The sequence below is a fragment of the Lampetra planeri genome, chromosome 1, assembly GCF_965212315.1.
Source record: "Lampetra planeri chromosome 1, kcLamPlan1.2.h2, whole genome shotgun sequence".
Taxonomy (NCBI): domain Eukaryota; kingdom Metazoa; phylum Chordata; class Hyperoartia; order Petromyzontiformes; family Petromyzontidae; genus Lampetra; species Lampetra planeri.
In genome coordinates, this window is record NC_136107.1 from 23,440,392 (window position 1) to 23,461,485 (window position 21,094).

The 21,094-nt window shown below is 41.7% G+C and overlaps 1 protein-coding gene across 1 annotated transcript in view; it reads right to left on the reverse strand.

Annotated features, from left to right (window-relative positions):
• The window catches only part of LOC144720409 (glutaminase liver isoform, mitochondrial-like), a 50,685-nt gene that overhangs the window by 23,362 nt on the left and 6,229 nt on the right, over positions 1–21,094 (reverse strand). Inside the window, exons 2-7 of the mRNA XM_078597180.1 lie at positions 18,604–18,697; positions 17,675–17,796; positions 10,890–11,019; positions 10,338–10,417; positions 8,982–9,145; positions 6,295–6,353 (exon numbers count right to left, since the gene is read on the reverse strand). Of these exons, the coding sequence (XP_078453306.1) occupies positions 6,295–6,353; positions 8,982–9,145; positions 10,338–10,417; positions 10,890–11,019; positions 17,675–17,796; positions 18,604–18,697 (649 nt within the window). The remainder of the gene's footprint in view (positions 1–6,294; positions 6,354–8,981; positions 9,146–10,337; positions 10,418–10,889; positions 11,020–17,674; positions 17,797–18,603; positions 18,698–21,094) is intronic.

A 21,094-nucleotide genomic window follows, 5' to 3' on the forward strand; every position in this document is an offset into this window, starting at 1 on the left:
AGAAGAGGCTCACTGCATTTGGAAGTTTGAACACATTTTCTGACAGGCCTGTATAATTTATTTTGTTTATTTGTAAACGAATTGCAAAATAAACATGAGAGTACGTTAGAGAGAAAACGAGCGGAGCACGTGGAAAACCAAGGCACCCAGGAGCACGGGTTTACTGAATTCCATACAGGACACAAGTATCACGGCACAAATGCACATCAATTGCACCAATTACAACTTGCTGGTGTCGAAAAGCTGTCTCCTACACCACATAGCTTAATTCGCACGTATACAATGTTCTTTCTAAATGTGATCGTGATAATCATCGTGAAATTTATCGTGAAATATCATATCACGGAAACCCTCATATGAACGCTGTTTGACCATGACCACATGAGAGCTCTTGTATGGGCCACGTGGAGACTTTTTCAGACAGCCTTGTGGAGCCCGCAGACGTTTGCCCATGAATAAATCAGCAGGTCTGTCATCTGAGTGTGTGCCCTGCGCCGCGTTTTCCTGCACTGCCAGCCAGCCGTGATCAATCCTTTTTCTGTTTATTTGTCCGAACAGTGCAATGACTAATTGCTATACTGTACTGTACAGTTCTGTGCACTGTTAAAATAAAATGCATGGAATGCCTGGTGCTGTTGCATGTGCAAATTCGTTTACGTGGAAATGTTATTCGGTGCGAAGAGAGGTGACGAGGAATGCACAACATGCCACGCGGCAGGCAGTTAAAGAGCAGACACACATCAAGGGCTTCTAACTCGTTTCGAGCTTTACCGCACGCTATTCACTGTCTGACGTGGTAAAAAAAATGCTGCAACTTCAACCAAATTGCATGCATATTTTCTTCAAGAACCAGCTGAATAAAACTTCTATTAAAAATGGAATGGATCCAATTACAATATTATATTTTTTGTTAATCAAGCAGTGTAAGTGAGATGTTTGGGCAAGGCCAAACTTTATATGGCAGAATCGCAAGCCAGAAAACCGACGGCTTATTTACGTATGAACAACATTTTGAATATACTCTAGTGTCTTCATTATATTCAACAAAACACATTTGGGTAATTCGGAAAATACCAGCTGCATCACTGAAAGCATGATTGAATTATGAGAAAGCTTGTTTATGTATAGAAATGTGATGCATGGACTTGTTGCATCTAGCCTACTGTGCTCATTATAAAGGTCACTGAAAATAGCACACCCATGCCATCTAGTTCAGCTTACAGCACATAACCCTCTTATGCAAAGATTGGGGCTCAATACCCAGTCTGGCACGCGTGCAGGATTACCCGGCACACTAATCGCGAGCCCCAACGAGGACTCCCTGATAAATCCAGCGACACAAACCAGCACAGGTGAATACTGCCTGGCATGAACACGGCAAGAAGGTGTGTCAAGCGAGACCGTCATGGGCCATTCACCCCGAGTGGAAGCCAACAGGACAGTAAGATGGGGAGAGGTGGCATAGCCAAGTAGCTTTTAATCACTGAGATCATAATAACCCACTAGCGTATTCTGCAGGTGGTGAATGGATACTGAATTTAGCATCATTAATAAATAAGGGGGCACCATGGTGGCGAGATGTTAACTACCTCGCCTGGTATACAGGAGATCGTGGGTTCGATCCTGCCCCTGACGTCTGTATATTAAAGAGTGTGCATGTTCTTCCTGTGGTCACATGGATTTTCTCCAGGTTCTCCGGCCTCTCCCTCTGCATTTAGGAAAATGCTATACATTTCCACATGATAAGCCACTTCGTTAAGCTATCATTTGTGGCCAGGTAACTATTGAAATATAGCTATATAACTCAGTGGCCTTACCTAGTAAAAAATATATAGTTTAGCAGTTAATAGGTGAGTCAGTCGTGAGTTGTAAGCAATAGAGTAAATTGCCGACCCCAAACACTGTTAGGCGATGTCAATCAGGCTCACTTGGGAAAAAGCATGGCTGAGATCAAGCCAGCGGAAGAACAATTTTCATTTTTCCTGACACTAAGTAGATTAATATTTGTTGTTTTGTTTTCAAAGTCATCAAGTGAATATATTACAAGTACATTTGTCCATATAAGCCAGTGTCTAGTAGACCAACGCCCATTCAAATATAAAGGGCCTCTGCATACATACAGACGTGTGCATACATATGTATAGAAAACACTTACCTTTGACATAATGCAATGTTACAGTTGACATTGCATGAATAATTGTTTGCTTTTTTGAATGACGTGTATATTTTTCTTGACTCAAAATAATGTATCAGAACATAAAACTGTACCTATAATTTACATCAATGTCAATTTGTGAATAAGCATAGATGCCCTTCTAGACTGAATATACAAAGGCCTCATTTAGCACCAACCAACACAAGCAACAGCCCCAAGCAACCACTCCCTAACAGCGAGTACAGCGCCTGGATAATGATTAAAAACCATTAATATTAATATTCTTTATTTATCCAGGAAAGCCTCACTGAATGTTCTGCATTGGGGTGTTTGGCCAACTCCATTAATGTGTTGCAAATGCTTCTGAATCACTTCTGCTGCTCATTAACTGGGGACACCACATTGGAAGATAAAACCAATTACACTGAGCATACAGTGATAGAGTGATGCATGCCAATTATAGAGCGTGCCTTAATATTGTTAACTCAATTTTGGAGGGAAGTTGATAGCTTACACACTGGCTCTGGCGAAATATATCATGAAAACCCACACGTAGCTGGCCCTGATACCCTAACCAGAATTGTGCATCCCTCTTTTTTTCAAAGCTCGTACACAAACATGCCCTTAATGAAAACCCTTCTGTAGTCAATTCACTAACACAGATCAATGCATAAACATTGAAACTGATCCGCACATCAGATAGGCACATATTAATTGGTCTTCATATGGAACGCTTAAATATTAGTCCGTTATTTCTTTACGGTGTTATAGGCAAGGCATTTTTGCTTAATTGCTCGCACTGTAAAACCCATTTATTTTTACAAATGTTTGTATCATTCATGTAGACGGTTTTGTGAACAACTCTAGTAATCGCATTCCAGAGTAATCATTTGTCCATCTATATTCACAGCTCGCACATACAGTAAATAAAAAATAAAGCCTCATTGCAACCTATTCTAACATACAAGTCATTCTCATTTTCAAAAATGCCATAAAATGTGCCCTAAAATTAGTTACAAATAGCTTTCCCTCCCATATCCCAAGCTGATTCTCCGTGGAAATCCTTAAGGAATTTGGCATTCAATCCATGGCAGTGCTGCCGACTTCCTGCAAAGTGGCACTACATATATGGACTCTGGTGTGGTAATAGGCCGATTAAATACTTTTAAAAGGAAGGGGTGTCATTCATATGACCTATAAACTATCCATGACCTGGAAGTGTTTTTGAGAGCTACAAAGCCACAGTAAACCCTGCTCAGATTACAAACACAAACTTGACTATTGCAGCCAAAGCAGCAGCACAGCCTAGTGACAAAGGAGGTGTGATACATTCTTGCCACATACAAGGCAAGGTCATGATGGACAGACCCCAAAAAAAACATTTTAAATCTGGCTAAAAAATGTTTATGATAGCATATAAATTCAGCGCAGAGGACAGTTGTTCCAAGGGCAGACAAGTGCTGTGCCTGTGAAATATCGAGCTGTCATTTTTGCCGACGACAGTGACACCTACGAACAAAATTATTTTTAAAAAATGTGTTGCACAGCTCTACGCTGTGCAGCGGAAGGATGGTAAGTGAGATTGATGGTGTACAAGCTCTGCTAACTGATCTGTTAAATGCATGTTAAGTACCACCATTGTTGATCTTAACCACCGTGCATGCCTATAGGATTCTGCACTGCAGCGCAACACACAGAGTGAGCAATGGCAAATAAATTTAATCAGTCAAGGGAAACTTTCAATACATTACAATAGCCGTAATGTCAGCAATTCCACCTGGCTTCCTTCTGATTAATATTGTGCTGCCGTGTTCATTGCGTCTCGTTTGCGCTGTTGCCCAGGCTGCCTGCGCTGTTGCCCAGGCTGCGTCGATGCTGCTGTTAAAATGCCTGACTGCACATCACGGCTCAGTGCAGGCAGGCAAAACGCTTCCCACAGCCACTGTTGATATAAGCTTTTGACTGCGATGTGAGAAAACTACTATTTCCCACATGACATTGACATATACTCGCAGTTTAAAAGGCATATTATTTTCAAATTAAAATTTTTACTTTGGTTATGAATAAATGTTATATATTATCACCAAATTGTAGGTAGCAAATACCATTAAAAAATAAAGATACAATTGATAACATTTTAACAGTGGAATATGATAATAAAATGCCTTAAAAACTGGCTATGCACACGCCTTCGGTGAAGGTGAGGGTCGCGTTAAAAATGCAAAAAAAATACACTAAACGCTCAGGTAAATTCTTCACTGTCTCTTGTCCCCCCCACCACGATGTGTGCAGTTATTACTACTATACAGTCGGTAGATGCTACCACTATAGGTCGTAGATATTACTGCAGAGCTGCCGGGGACATCGTGCCTGGGGGGGGGGGGCAGGGGTAGCAGCCCAGCCCCAGACTGACAAGGTGCCACCTCGGCAGGCTGGACAATGTAGGCGAGGCCGAAGGCTCTGCACGGGACTAGGCCTCACCACGCCACTCTGTCAGGTGAGTACTTTGTGCTCTTGAGTCGATAAATACTGCTATAGAGTCAGCATGTACTACTGTAGTGATAGTAGGTACCACCACAGTCGGTATGCACTGCTGTAATCATAACAGGTACCACCACAGTCGGTATGCACTGCTGTAATCATAGCAGCTACCAACACAATATGCATTGCTGCAGTGAAAGCAGGTACCACCACAGTATGCACTGCTGTAATCATAGCAGGTACCACCACACGGGACTAGGCCTCACCACGCCACTCTGTCAGGTGAGTACTTTGTGCTATAGAGTCGATAAATACTGCTATAGGGTCAGCATGAACTACTGTAGTTATAGCAGATACCACCACAGTCGGTATGCACTTCTGCAGTGAAAGCAGGTACCACCACAGCATGCACTGCTGTAATCATAGCAGGTACCACCACAGTATGCACTTCTGTAATCATAGCAGGTACCACCACAGTATGCACTGCTGTCATCATAGCAGGTACCACCACAGTATGCACTCCTGTAATCATAGCAGGTGCCACCACAGTATGCACTGCTGTAATCATAGCAGGTACCCCCAAAGTATGCACTGCTGTCATCATAGCAGGTACCACCACAGTCAGTATGCACTGCTGTTACATATTTAAGAGTTGTTTTGAAATATTTTTAAGACCCGGGCAACGCTGGGTACTTCCTGCTAGTATTATGTAAATTTGTTTCTACATCTGCAAACATTTAATCTTTGCTGTGTTGCTGATGTCTAATAATGTTACCACGACCTCTGAAAAAATCCCATTTCAACACAACAGATGCAAGTGGATGCATGTATCCTCAATGGCTATGGACATCGGGCAGCAGCTGTCTCAGCATTCTAAAACAGAAGAACCGATTCTCTGGGTCAACGTCAAAGATGTCCATTTTACTGTGCTCTATGCATCCCTACCCAATGGGGGCACAGTATTCTGGGTAACCCAACCATCACAGCTAAGGTCTCCCTGACACACACGCGTGAACATGTGATCAGCAAGCTCATTAAATCACATTCCATTTGACCCATATAGTCACTGCACAGTCAATACTTACAGACGATTCTCGGTGTAACAAGCGATTTCATCTGCCTCGTGAACCAAGCAGGCACAGCATAGACAACACGCGCAGGCGCTCTCGTGGCACAGACACACGCTCTCACATGAGCCACGGGCCACGCACAGGACACAAGTGCAGTGCCGATGTTTACACACTTGCACCAGGTACTAATTTGAGGATGCGTCGGCTTACCGGAGGCCGAGGACCGGCACGAATAATCGTCACTGGTGTTGGCCGTGAGCAGGAATCGAACCCAGGTTACTGGGTTCGTAGCGCTAAACTACCACTCCCTACCAACGAACACACAAGCACACATCCAGCCAACACCACTCCTGCAAACATTTGCAAGTGAGTTAAAAATCAGCCCACGTCACGGTTTGCGGCAACAGCATGCACATCCCCAGGCACCCTCTCACCACCGCCAGATCGAAGGATCTCCGAGCAAGCCAAGCAGCACTGTGTGCCCCCTGGGAACGGTTGCCTAGCAACGGCGGGTTCGGCGCGGCACTGTTGCTGAGCAACGAGCGATCGGGTCAGGCTGCTGGAAAGCAAGTACACTCAAGAACTCACCTTGATGAGGGACGTGATGACGATGGCGCCTGCATTCACCATGGGGTTGTGGGGTTTGTCTGCCAGAGTGAGAGATAAACATCAGCCACAGTTTGCATTGAAAATTTTGGGAATTGTGCATTTCAAATGGTATTTTTGTATTGATTTTATGAAAAACATGGACATTTATCTTTCGTCAATAATCTAATCTATTTTAGCCCTACAATTAAGGGTTCATGTGTTCAATTAAAAAAATATTGAAAAGGTGACAATCATAGAAATGAATGCCATCGTGTACCGCTGCCTGCATATCAATGAAGGTCATTGCTGAAGGTCATGTTTTATTGCAGTACCCACGCATGGGAGCAAGCAAACAAGGACACCCACACATTCCACTCACCCCGTTTATGCAAGAATTCTCTGGTGACATAAGCGTCATGGTGACTGTTGAATTCAGGTCCATTAGCGAGCACCTATTCACATTGACACGCCACAAGAGGCGACTGTATTGCAATCACCATGCCTGGCCATCTGTCTCTTTAATTATGTTCAATATCACACTAGGTACTTATTACATGCATAGGCTGATCCAGTCGAGGGCAGTTCAAGGACAGGGTCAGAATCAATGTCAATTATATTGTAAACGGCCAGGAATCAAACTTTATTTGCCTTGATTTTAGTGCAGTGTGCTTATCAGAAATGTCAGCACTAGGAAACTATCTCTTTCATGCACATACTCTGCATAACCTTGGGTTATTGTGGCATCGCGGCTAACAAGGCATATACATGTTCATGTATGTGCACGTTGTATTTACGTGACAACCCTTCCTAGTTGGCTGTGTCGGGTGGTGGTGGGTTTTAACGACATATATATATATTTACACGATCTAACCCAAAAAAAACCTCTATTATGGATGATATTGGTCGCGAAAGCATGTGTGTTGTGGTTAATTTGCGGCAAGAACTTTGTGTGTAATGAGTGCCAAGGCATTATAAACTACTTTACCATTATTTTACCATTATAACAAAATATTGTTCTGTCAAACGAAAATGAATTCCGAATAATGTGTTGATAAAATACTTCCACTCGTCGTAATAATAACGCTATAGAAAGCCACCCAGATATTGTTATATAGTATAGGATAAATGCCATGAACAATACACGGAAACATCCAAAAGGTTATTAAGCTTCTCGTGTACTCTACCGCTTGGGAAAAAAATGATAAGATTGCTCTAGAAGATAAATGATCACCAGTGGATTATTTTTCACCATCAAACTGAAATGTCATTGCCGCTATCAGGAAGAATTGGTCCCATTGATCATCAAATTTCACACTGTCCAATTTTTTCTCCACCTTGCAGAAGTGCAACTTGTGTTCTCAGCTGCTTGTGAGGCTCTTCCAGCTATGCCACTTTAACCAACGTTGTATAATCCCCGAGCTTGCCACCACAAATTCCCTTTTTCCAACAATATTCAAGTTTAAGCCAGCTCATGGCTATCAACATAACACTTTCCCATCTTCTAAAAAATCATTTTCAACGTTCTCTGGCCAGTCTGAGCATCTAATCTCAATGAATCCGAAAACGTCACTGACATAAAATGCGTTCATGCTGGCAGACAGAGGATGTTAAAAAAACTGTTATCAAAGTACGAGTTTACTACAAAAAAAAGAGTTAAACGTCCTACAGAGGGCCAGGTTGTTGCACTGCGTGAACACTGCTGAGATGCTCGGTTCGATTTGATGGCGTTACACTGGTGACCAATGAGTGCACAAAAAAACTTCATACTATACTTATTTGTTTCAATGAATTTGCCTTCTTCCAATTAAAAGCAATGAACATTTTTCGCAAAGCATATAAAAGGTATCTGGGTGTGGATGAAGTAGTTTATTGGAGTGATATCAACTTCTGAAGCCATTCTTTGACAATGCTAGGAATTACACTTCTAAATGGAAACTTTTTCTGCCCTTGACATGGTATTGAGTGCATTATCGAAACATGATTTTGAGAAAAAGGCAAACAAATATAATATTAAAACCAAGTTCAACCTTCCAGCCGGCCTCAAAATAGGTTGTACACACCAAACATGGAACATGAAAGTCACGTTAAGCACTTAATATATCGCTCTGTCTGAAATAATGTGGCACGTGAAAAAGCAGGGGTCACTGGGGTCATGGGGCAGCCAGGGCACATTGGTTGTCACAGCTGCAGCCAGGCCCACTAAAAACTTTACAAAGCTGTAATCCTCCGCATGCGCAGCCAGTGGAAAGGCCTTTCCTGTTTTTATAGCAAATTCCACAGCGGCGAGGATGTAGCAAGACAAACGGTATTTCCATGTGGCTATAAACGTAGTTATTAACCAATAATGAATTGAGTCAAAAACCTCACCAACACCTGTATTAGGCTAATCAGGCTACAGGCTCTCTATCGGTCTGGGCAACAGTTATTCGGTTGATAAATTCACGTTAGTGCCATTTATTTACACGACTGTATACGTGTATAAACAAATACTGAGAAGTAAATATGTACACAGTAGTTTTGTCCTCGATATAACAGGGGAATGAACCTACACAATTGCTATATGTGCATGGACCTTCCCCAGAACCCAGTGCAAAACACAGTCCCAAAGCGAGCTGAGGCAACTGGAATGTGGGGCATGTGGACATGCGAGCGGTTGGAGGGCATGTCCGCGCGTGTAATCGACGTACTCTCCTCGTTGAGAGAGAGCGTGTTGAAGCGCAGGCCGCTGGGCTCCTTGCCCACATAGCGGTGCACGTGTTGCGTGCCCAGCTCGTTGACGGCCACTGAATACTTGAGCGGCTTCACACACGACTGCAGGCAGAACGGAATCTTGGTGTCACCTATCGAATGCCTGCAGAACACATGCGTGCAAGAGCAGGCGTAAACAAACGCACGCCCACACGTATACCGACACTCGCCACTGACAGTCACCACGGCGCTTAAGGCCGAGGTGAAGCGTTGCTCGCTTGCAGGTCACAAGCCTGGCCTGGGTATTATGGGTGAAATGACTGAGATCACAGCCAGATATATGTTTGTGTGTACACACACACACAAGTGCAAATGCACAAACACAAACAGGCACACATACATGCACAACAAAAAAACAAATACAGTCTCTTTAGCATTAAAGACTGTTGAGGAAAGTACTTTTAAATTAGTAGACAGACACAAATGGACTCAAAATCCTATACACAGGACACACATATACGAATGAAAATCCACACATACATACGAGTACAAATACACCTGACACACACACACACCACCGATATTCCATCTCGGCGTGGTTACACTTATCTATTATCATTTATATTCTCCACAATTATGCTGATTATTTTAAGTTATGTAGAATATAATTTTCTCTCAAACTAAGACCCAAATCTTATGACACGACGTATTATTTTGAGTGAGCTTGAGGCCATTATAATTTTGTAGGTATAAAAGACATAATTTCCCCAGGAGGATCCATGTCATATGCTAACTGTGAGCAATGTGAAATGCACAGTCAGCATCTGCCAATGCACACTGCAGACTCTGTACTTGTCTAAGGACAGCACGGGACCTAAGTGGTCGTAAATAATTGAAGCCACAGGAACAGACAGGGTCACGTCCGCCGCTAGTACGGGTGGACAAGAACAGACTATATATATATACATACCTGGACAACACCGTCTCTGAGTACTACATTACACTTGCATCAAGAAGTCCACTCAGCATGATACCATTTCTAATGTCTCAGTCCATCAATATAATACACAATGCCGAGCCAATGTGCTAACGTCAACAGTAAAGCTGCTTCTAGAAGCTGAAATAATGGAATTAAATTTCATACATTCACGTCTTTTTCACCATGAACCAGGTTGTATATTTAGAAGATTATAACAAAACCATCAATTTAAATAAGCACACTTCAATTATATTATTGGTGTGTCAAATAGTCTATATTGTCATGGCAATAACATAACATCTGAAGCAATGAATGACACTCAGATATTTAGATGCTTTTTAACTGACAGGACAGGTATAGGAGCATATGCACCCACCTCTGCCCATCAACTGTGCACATGGAGACCCCCCACAGGTCAGGGCTGAACTTGGCCAGCTGAGGGATGTAGTCAGCCACCTAGTCATGGACAAGCAAAACAATCAAATACAATTCACCAGGAACAAACATTGAGATTCCAATACACGGATGAGTCAATGGATGTCCACGGATATCCAAGGGTGCCACAATTGCAAGATGTTAACTGCGTCGTCTGGTCTACAGGAAGTCGTTAGCTCGATCCTGATCCCAACCCAGACTCCTGTATATTTGGAGGTTGCATGTTCTCCCCATGGCCACGTGGATTTTTCTCCGGGTTTTGCGTTTTTTTCCCTCCGTATTTAAAAACATGCGTTTGTAGTATTTGACTACTATACATTTCCACGTGATGAGACACTTCCTTGAGCTATCATTTCTGGCCAGGTCACTTCTGAAAAAGAGCTATATAGCTCAGAGGACCTTAGTTGACTTTAGATATTTGTATACATGTAGCAAGCAATTGATTGATTGTGTCGATGATGATGATGATGCCAGACTCATGCACACTGCTCACTTTTCCCCAGGTGAGGCCCCGGGCATTCTCGTGGATGCGGTCCATCTGCGCCGTGAAGTTCTCAAAGTCAGGGATGACGAACTTGCGTCGGAACGCCTGCGTCAGCAGCACGATGTTACTGCCCATGCACCTGCAGCAGACATATGCAGAAGATCGGCCAGGTCAACGTCAGGGTCAATTGCCTGAAAATGTATCCAAGTGAAGGCTGGTACTGTAATCCCAGACGACAATGCATGGGCTTATTTCCACAATGTATATATGATCTGGGGGCTATTATGATGAAAGAAAATGCGATACAAAAGGTGCAACGGTCTGGCACAGCATGAATAGATTCCTGGGGAATGAAAGTAGGGCGAGAAAAAGCATTAGTAAAATATTGTTTTGGTCTAGGCAATGAAAATGTACCCAGCTATATCAAATCGCATCAAGGTCTATATTTCATGTCAGCTTAAGTCACATTACACCACTTCGTCATTCACAAAAAACTCATTCACAATACCAAGTTTTTTTTCTTAATGCTATTGAAAACACATTTGAGGGATTTGTGTTCAATTATTTTTTTTATACACATTTGGACATGTTCTTATAAAGATTTGAATTTTAAAAAACAAGACTTCAACAGAAAAATGTGGTTCAATAAAACCAAGCTTGATAGTCACATGTATGGTCTCAAATGTATTTGCAATATCTGCTTTATGTGCGCACTTATAACCAAGTGGAATAATGTGCCCACGAGATCAATTTGCTAATGGACAAACATTGCGACATAAAGTGCATTTTAACGTACAATTTGCAATGTAAACCTTTTACTTTTAAAATATAGTTGATTTGAAAACAAAACAAAATCAACCCTTAAAAATTATTGTATTTGTTTGTTTTACTAAATCTGAAAACGTACATTTGCTCTTACATACCTCGGCACCAGAGCACAGCTAGATGCAGAGGGAAGGGCTTTATTGCCACATAACCAGGGCACAGTTTATTTGGCCAAATCCACAATGAGTCTAAATAAAAACCAGCCATTATTTTACAACTTAAAAAAATGAATAACAGATGTGGTTAAACCGAATACACCAAACATGGCATATTTATAATTAGTTATGTAACAATTAACCTCTGAAAAGTTTTGTTGAAAAGTGGCAATTTGAGGTCACTATTAACTGTAAGAATCATATATTTAATATTTTAATAACATTTTTCTGGTCTTGTTTGGAATCGTTTTTTGGGGATTTTTGGGGGGATTTTTTTACATCTTATTTGTCCAGTTTTGTTCTCTCCATTAGCCTGATGTATCACAAGCACATAATTGAAACAAATGGTAAAGTAAATTATTGCTCAATTTATCGAAAGCATAAGAATACATTTTAATAAGTGAATCAGCATTGTTATATGCTTACTTCTAATACAAGTACATACCCTACAGTAGCTGGTATTACAAAGGCATTAATCTTTCAGCCTCCGACTGAAAGATGCTTCATGGTTCTTGACATTGACATGCTGAATTATGACTGGGTCTGGCCAACGATAAATAACCTCTGGAGGCAGCCACAGACACTTTTGTCTCTGGGAAAACACCGGCTACACCTCGGTACGCGTGACAGATTGCGCCGATTGGTCACCCCCATCCAGTCTGTCGCTATACGCGATTAACGAGCATTACCGGCCATAAATAGTATCTCCAATCCAACTAAAGCCCCAGCAGGCAGAGTAATAAATTAGTTGCATGGGGTTTTTTTCACCCTACTGGTGTCATTTAAGTCCTCTGTGTTTGCACTCTGATACTACCATAGATCATGCCTTAATTTGACAGGTAACCAATTAATGTTCCAGCAGGCAATGGTAGCTCAGTATGCGATATTCATGATATGGGGAAATTTTTATATGACCCATTTACTCAGCAATATAGAGGCTGACCAAAACAAAAGAGTGAAAATTATTTATTTTGTATTTTACAAATGTAATTTATATTATATAACAATTTACAGATGAATTTCAGATTTTTATGGATAATTTCTGATATTTTTCTGATTTTCTAATAATTTCCATTATATATACGAATGGAAACGTATTCGTGCTAACAATAACATTGAATAAAAAACTAAAAAGTGATGTCATAAAAATGCCACTTTCGGTTTTGGATCAATGTGAAGAAAACATTTCAGAATGTCTGAAATTTCAAATCTAGATCTGATTTTCCAATTTGTTTTATTAATCTGAAAATCGGGAGCATATTCAGACTACAAATCATTAAGGGGAGTCATTCTAGCCACTCCCATGGGTGTCCTGATTTAATCATTCTGTCCCACCTCTTGTTAAAGACAAACGACTGAATGCATGACAATTATGACTCCAAATTACGATTAAATGACTGAGTAAGTTGCACATAGTAAGATTTGGCACAATTATAATGACTCATTTATATGTAATCCTTGCACACAATTGCCAACAGTTGATGCAAGCTTCTTGGACCGTTTAACTTCTGATGAAGGGCATAAGACAAATATGCACACTTTTATACATGTCAGAAAAGGTTATTCTAAAGCAAGGGAAACTATAATTCTGGCTGCTTGGACAATAAATATCTGAAGTCACTCGAAAACAGGTGGCTCTGCAGTACAGCGAATTGGCAGGTTGTAAGTTCAAATACTGGTTGGCGATTGACTCAGAGAATCATTACTCCATTGTCGATAAAATACTTTGAGGGGAAGTCAAAAGTGGTCAGCCAATGGAGAGACCCGACCCCTGCTACAGGAATGCGAAATTTTGACCAATGGCTCAGGGCTGTAAACAACACTGCCTCGAAGCTCATTTGAACAATACAACAAGAAATCATTGCCTCCAAAAACAACGGAATGTTGAAACAAGTGTAGTCCTTTCGCAGCTTTACGTATTGCTGTTGTTTCTTGCTAAGACGGTTATTTTGTTACAGGCTTTTGAATGGTTTTCCATGAGGAACACGATAGCCAGTGCATATGTCCTATGAATGCTTAAGCAGTTCACTTTCAGAAAAGCCTTGAGGTGCTCACGAAAACATCTCAATGTCTCAAGACTATGCTTGTGCCAACATTAACCAATTATCATATTGATACCAAAGAATATAATTTGGTCCATGGTTCCCAGACTACACTATTCACTGTTTGGAGCACTATTTGTCAACCACCCAAGTTTATGAAAATTAGACCACATTGCTAAAGTGGTGACAAGTTCATAAGACACGTCATTTCTTTCAGCTGATAAGTCACACAACCTCAGCTGTGCAATATGAGCTTAACATCTATAATGTGGAAGGGAAATAATAAAATACTAAAAATAAAACTATATTTCCCTTCTACGTGACTTTACCGAAAGAACCAAGAGTATGAATCCCTGCAGTCACGAAAGCTTTAAATCGAAAAATCTATAATGTGATTAACTATGTATTCCAAGAAACCACTAAGTAGCTAAGGCGCATGCAACTGTGCATGGGCTGCGTATGATGTTGAGGCAGGAAACAGCTCCTTCGTAGGATGATAAAACACGGTGGTTTAGGTGGCTTCCTCAATGCAGTACCAGGTCTTCATAGGCAAAGAACATAACAAAACAGAGCCCTCTTCTTGCATAATGGCACAGCAGCCCCACCCATCCTGCAACCGGTTGGAATGCAGGCCAAGTCGACTTCAGAGGCTTAATATGCATGAGGTCATAAAGCAATCAGGAGTGCCGACACTGTAGCAGTGCTGACCAGCTTGAACCAACACTAACTGATTGCTAAATATCCGTTCAAGGTATTTACACTTTCTAGAAATGTTAACAGCTACTGAAATTTCACAGGCTGCTTACAGGTGTATTGTGTGATATCCAAAACACCCAGCATGAACAACAGACAGTCTAATACCCTAGCTAACTTGTTTTTTATTGCTTGGGAGTTATTTACTATGTTTTTCTGCGCAACAGCACAAACACATTCACATGGACCATAAGATGACCTTAAATACCACCTGCAAGGAGGGCAATTATAGTAACAACGTTAATGCTCTGTTTAGGGATGCAGATTAAATGCATCGTCGTGCCTCTGAGAACAGTGAATAAATCATGGATGAAATGCACACTGGACAGAATGCACAATCAAGGACATTCAAGGACGGCATATAACTCAAATAAATAATAAATACATTAAATATGCATTCGTTTATCAAGGAAATCCTCACTGAATCTCAAATATCTTTTTAAAAACCTTGCACGGATATATTTCACTCATCCCATTTTTAAAGTAAGGATAGGCATGTAGGAGAAAATGGGATTCATCTGTAAAATCCCATGAATACTACCATCCCCTGATCACCTCAAAGCCTAGCAGGTTTGAAGATTAGACAAATCTATGTGATCCATCAACCTTTGCCTCTCAAGTTCTGAATTGCAGGTGTGCGCAATCTCACATGTGTAAGCCACCGAGTCTTTAAGATGGTTTCTGAACAGACCAGTGGTTGTCCTTAAGAAAAACTGGCTTGTGTGATAGAAATGGGCAATTTTACCGCTTTCATTTAGCCACGAATAAGGATGAGCATACACAACAGTCATACGAGCCGGGCGAAAACTTAACCATATGAAAGGTAATGTACAAAGCATTTTGGAATGTCACCCCTCATTTGAATTTAAACAAATTTTATTCAAATGAAGAGCATGCATCACAGGGGAAGGACACAGAGACACCTTTGTAATATGGAAAGCGGTTTAAAAATCAGGCTTCTTTCTCTCAGTCAACATCAAGAGGAGTCTTTCAGTCATGCTGCCTCTTAACGTTTTCCAACTGTAGTGACATCGCGGATGTCACTGTATGGTGCAGGCTCGGGAGGGCCGTGGCGTACGATGTCCTTACGTCACGGACAGCACCGGGTGGGTTGCTGTGTGAGGCCGGCTCTAGCACAGCACGGCGTGCGATGCACAGTTATTGCGTACACCCCGTAGGTGGGTGTAGTACCAGCCCTAACGGGGCTTGGTGAGCGCTGGGATAGTACGGGCACCACGCATAGCGCAGAGTGCGGGCTCCCACAAGGGGAAGCGGGAGAGTGTCAAGCCCAGAGACAGGGTTGCCCCGGGCCATGGCACTCTGGTTGACCCCGTAGACACGTGATCTGGAGGGTCCACAGAGAAGTCCCCAGGTGGGGGGGGCGGCTAGGGGGTGATCACGTGTCCAGGGAGAGCTCTCGAGGGGGATCGAGAGGGAGCTAGAACGCTCGAGAAGGCGGGCGGGGCCAAGGGCGGAGCCGGCCCCGACCCGGGAGGATATAAGGTGGGTCCCTGAGAGGGACCGGGGTCTCTTCGTTCTACAAGCTAGAAGCTCCACGTCCTACAAGTTGGAAGCTTTACGTCCTACAAGGCATCAACATGTGGCCGGGACCCGAGTGAGGGTCCGACCCTTCGTAGCTGTAACTCCTACGTATAGTGTAGTTAGCTGGGTGGTCACCACCCCAGGCTGTATCTGGTAAAGGGGTAGTTACCCCTTTGTATATACGTGTTACAATAAATGTGTTGCCTCTAAAGAATAACGTCTGCGACTCAGTTGGACTCACTACACAACTAAGGTTGCATTAGCTCTGTCCATCTACATTGGGGGGTGGTGGAGGGAGGGCATGATAACGTTCACCCAGGTGAATGAATATGAACACAACTCCAATATCACAGTTATGTTATTAAAGACTAACCATATTAATGGACAAATTTATTAAAAAGTTAACGTCCATAAAAGTGTTCAATTCTTCTTCTTGTTTTGTATGGCTGATGTAGATGCAGAGCAACAACTAAAATTTTGCATTCCGGTGGTTAAGCCAGAAAACCGCGTCAGAAGCAGCTGAAAAGTGTTCAACTAAAATATTTAATATAGATTGTTCATCGGTTTATAAAGATCACCTTACTTTATTAGTTTTCACTGGTGGTGTACAGCACCCCACCCCCCATGATTTTTTCCAATATACCATGTGTGGCAATGCACCAAATTAAATGTTAAATTTTTCATAGGAAAGGCAGAGAGAGTGCCTGAACACAGACTGCTCATGACACTGAGACTTGGGGTCAGATACTGTGCAGCACAGTGTAACAACACATGCATCAGTATGCAACAGCATTGGCTCTTTGAGCCAATTAAAACGAGGAGAAAAAGCTTGTGATAAAAGTACATGAACACACAGTTCACCATAATGGCTAATTAGCCACACATAATTAGGCGAGCTGCACTGTCTCCAATACCATGAATCACTCCTAATTGACCCATTTTTATCACCTGTGATATCTGGATAATAGGTGATAGCTAAATTAACAATTCGCCAAAATAACCAAACAAAAGTCAATGGTGTAGTAAAAATATCCTATTTAATGCAGTAAAATTGAATGTACAGGACTCCGAGATGTACGAATCTATTAAAACAAAACGACTGCTTTTAATTGAGATATTCAAAATGTTTTGCGTTTACATTATCGGGAAGCATTATGCACCACCCTTTCTCGAAGCCACACTGATAAGAAATCAAAACACATTACATACTATTTTTTGGGTCTTTCAGTAAAGTCACGTAGATGGTTCAAAGAAAATAACAAAAAACTACGACGTTTCGATCGTCATCTTCCCGATGACAAACGCTTGTGTTGTGATCGAAACGTCGTCGTTTTTTGTTATTTTCTTTGAACCATCTACGTGACTTTACCGAAAGACCCAAAGAACATGAATTCCTACAGTCACGAAAGCTTTAAGTCAAGACATTACATAATACAGGCCAAAGTCACCCAATGCCATGTTACATTGTATCACTTACTTGCGGAAGAGCATTTTGTCCAGGACGACTCCGTCAGCTGCTGTCTGCACCGTCTTGCGCAGGGCATCCATCGAATCCTTGAGACGGGGGTCTGAGGTGCGCAGTCCGGTTGCTTTTAAGGCCTGATGACAAACAGGAGAACACACACAGGTGAACTCTTCATATTGGTATTGATTCTATGAAGCTAGGTGGAATAAAGGCTGCATTCATCCCAAACCAAAATTTTTACTCAAAATCTTCTGATGAGGCAAGTGCTCCTCCGATAGCACCGTTTCAGTAGAAACTGAATATTTTGTTAATTTAGAAATGATACAGTTCATTAGTTAAACGAGACCAATAAAGCTGGCTTAGACATCTTTCCTTGTGCATTCTATATGTAAATAATTCCACTTTTTTTAAATGCAGCAAATTTACAGTCAATAGAAAATGGTGAATGATTAAAATAATTGTATAAAGCAATAATTAAATACAGAACATAATCTGTAACGCTTTCATACAGCCATGTTTCGCTAACAGTGCGCATGCTATCAAGAGTGGTGAGGTAACGTGCATGCCTGGTAAAATTTTGTTAAAAGTTCTATCTTGGTACAAAACCATGCCAAGCAGTAATATAATGAATTCAACGTGTTTTATAGCATACCCCGTGTTTCAAGATATCAACCATAGACGCATGAGTACTGATGTCCCTTCAGTAGGGGTCATGATATTTACGAAATATCAATTCTGTTTATAACAAGTTTTTTGTAAAATAATAACACACTATGTTATTCATTCACACTGGTTTTTTTAAAGATATTTTTTGCAGCTTATAGTTTTTTACAAGCATTTTACCCACAATCTTGATTTTATCAGCCCCCTGGGCACACTAAACCATAATTAATTTTTAAAAATTAGGTAAAAGACGTAGGCATGGGGTGGTGATCACTCACAGTTATAAATTTGACAACAGGGATCTTGTCCTGACCCTCGGCGATGGCATCAAACAGCAGGTCTTCAAGGCGGGGCAGGGGCCTCATCTTCTCTCTGCATGCACAAACCCCCACACACACAAACACACACGTGTCATCAGACGCACAACACACGGTAGAGGCACTGAATGCCCACATATGAAACGTCATTTGGCATAGCTAGTTTAATCTGGCAAGGTGGCACAGTAGGCAGAATGTTTGACTCACAACCAAAAGGACGCAAGTATAAATCTTAGTCCATCATGAGTAGTAGTAACTTTGTAGTAATTCAACATCAGTCATAATGCGTAGAGGGTAGTCCCCCTTGCCATGAGAATGTGCAATGTCCACAGCTGCCTCAGTACTCACAGAGATGAATTCCCAATGTTTCTCTGTGCAGGCAGACACTTGAGGCCAGATTCATATTATTACGAGAGAAAATGATGCATGTAATAAAAACAAAACTAACATTTTCCAATAAGAGAATAGAGCCTCTTGACTTTTTATATTGTTTTACAGCGTCAATGACTGCTGAGAATATAACACCTTATTCCAGGCCTTCAGAGACCTCAGACCTCAGACACCATTCAATAATGCAAATTAAGTTGAGGAACATTGATCACATCAATTGCCTCCCAACATGTAGACCCGTTCCAGGGCGGGAGATGGGGAAGGCATCATGGGAAGCCCTGCTTTGCTTCCGCGTGCAAAAAGCTGCAGTCCGAGCCGCCATTTCATGTCTCGGATCCTCAACATTTAGGAGAGGCAATGCCTACAAAACCTCTCTACATATGCCTGTGCCTGTGATGAATCCTGGACAAAGAAATAATGTAATCGCGAGGCTTTGGATAAAAAAGAGTTAGTGCATAAATAGAGCCATCAGTGTATTGATTGTGTGTCACGTTAGTGGGATTATCTCATCCACAGTGTTGATTTCCTGCAATCTTCCAATGAAATTGCAGGACAATTTACCATTTTGCATGTCATGGAATAAAACATTACATGTTTAAACTTGTTCAAATACAGTCTATTCTAAAAAAAGCTATCACAGTCTGTTCTTATCAGTTGCTTATTTTCCTTTTTCACACATACACCTTCACATCCTCCTGTTACGTAAATGCATAAAATGTGTGATTATTGAGGTGGTTCTCTTCTCAGATGGCAGCCTTGAGCAAGTGGTGGAAATTGGAAATCCATATTCCCACGTCAGGGGACACATTGTATTTGGTTGTCATATTTAAACAAAAAATACTGACTGCAGATGCTATGCACACCCCTAAACAGCGATTAAAAGGTAATGTCCTACAAGTACACCAGAAAAACCGATGTAAACTTAGCATCAATATTTCACCTGCAGTCTGCAAGCCTTGTAACGTGATCGTGATGTACCATTAGCAGATGGATTTCGATAACAGTACACAGAGGGCTGACAGAGAAATCTATAGACAATTTAAGTAATGGTATACTTAATACAGGTAGGAACAACAGTTCCACACTGCCCACCAGGGATTATTTGTCTGTCGTGCATAGCCCCTCCCAAACATGTACGCTCCCGGATTGGTTGAAGTGCGTCACATGACCACGAGCTTTCTGTCGTGCACGAATGCACTGTCCAACCAAGTTCCTACCTGCCCACTCCGAAGGAACGTGTTTCATTCTTTTAGTTTTACCAGGTAAGGCCCACTGACCAATATAGGTTTTTTTTCCAGAAGCGACCTGGGCACAAATGATAGCTCAACAAAGTGGTTTATCTTGTGGAAATTTATAGCAGCCAAATCCTCTAAACGCATGTTTGTAAATGTGAAGGGAAAAACTGGAGGACCCGGAGAAAAATCCACGTGACCACGGGGAGAATATGCAAACTCCAAATATACAGGAGTCAGAGTCAAGGTCAAACCCATGACCTTCTGTGTACCAGGCGAGGTAGTTAACATCTCGCCACCATGGCACCTTACAATTTTAAGGTTGACAACGTTATTCCCAGTTGGAGGTTTAATAAATGGAGCACACTCTACTTTGGAATTCAACAGCAGTTGTCGTATGGCGGTACTGGCACCCAATGCTTGTTTGAGCATGGAGACACGTTGACTTCTCGATGACTAATGCATCTGTTTGGTCAGCATCAGCAATCAGTACAATTTCTTGGCAAAGCACGTAGAAAACTATCATGAAATGCTCACCGTCTTGCTCACATACTGTCTAGTGAAGCACAACATTTTCCTACTCACTAACTTCTTTCCACACAGCACAGAGCAAATGTTAGATAACACTTGCGGCACCGAAGCAAGAGCGAGTTTTACTGCAATGCTTTAATTACCCGAGTTTGTTCACACTTTTAGTAGGGCTGTAAAGACCCACAGCACGCAGGAAGTGAAAAGGTCAACAATCCAGACAAACCCAACTCCACAGTATAGATAGAAACTTGACGAACAATATTCATTTATCTGAGATTGGATTAGCACCATAAAAACCT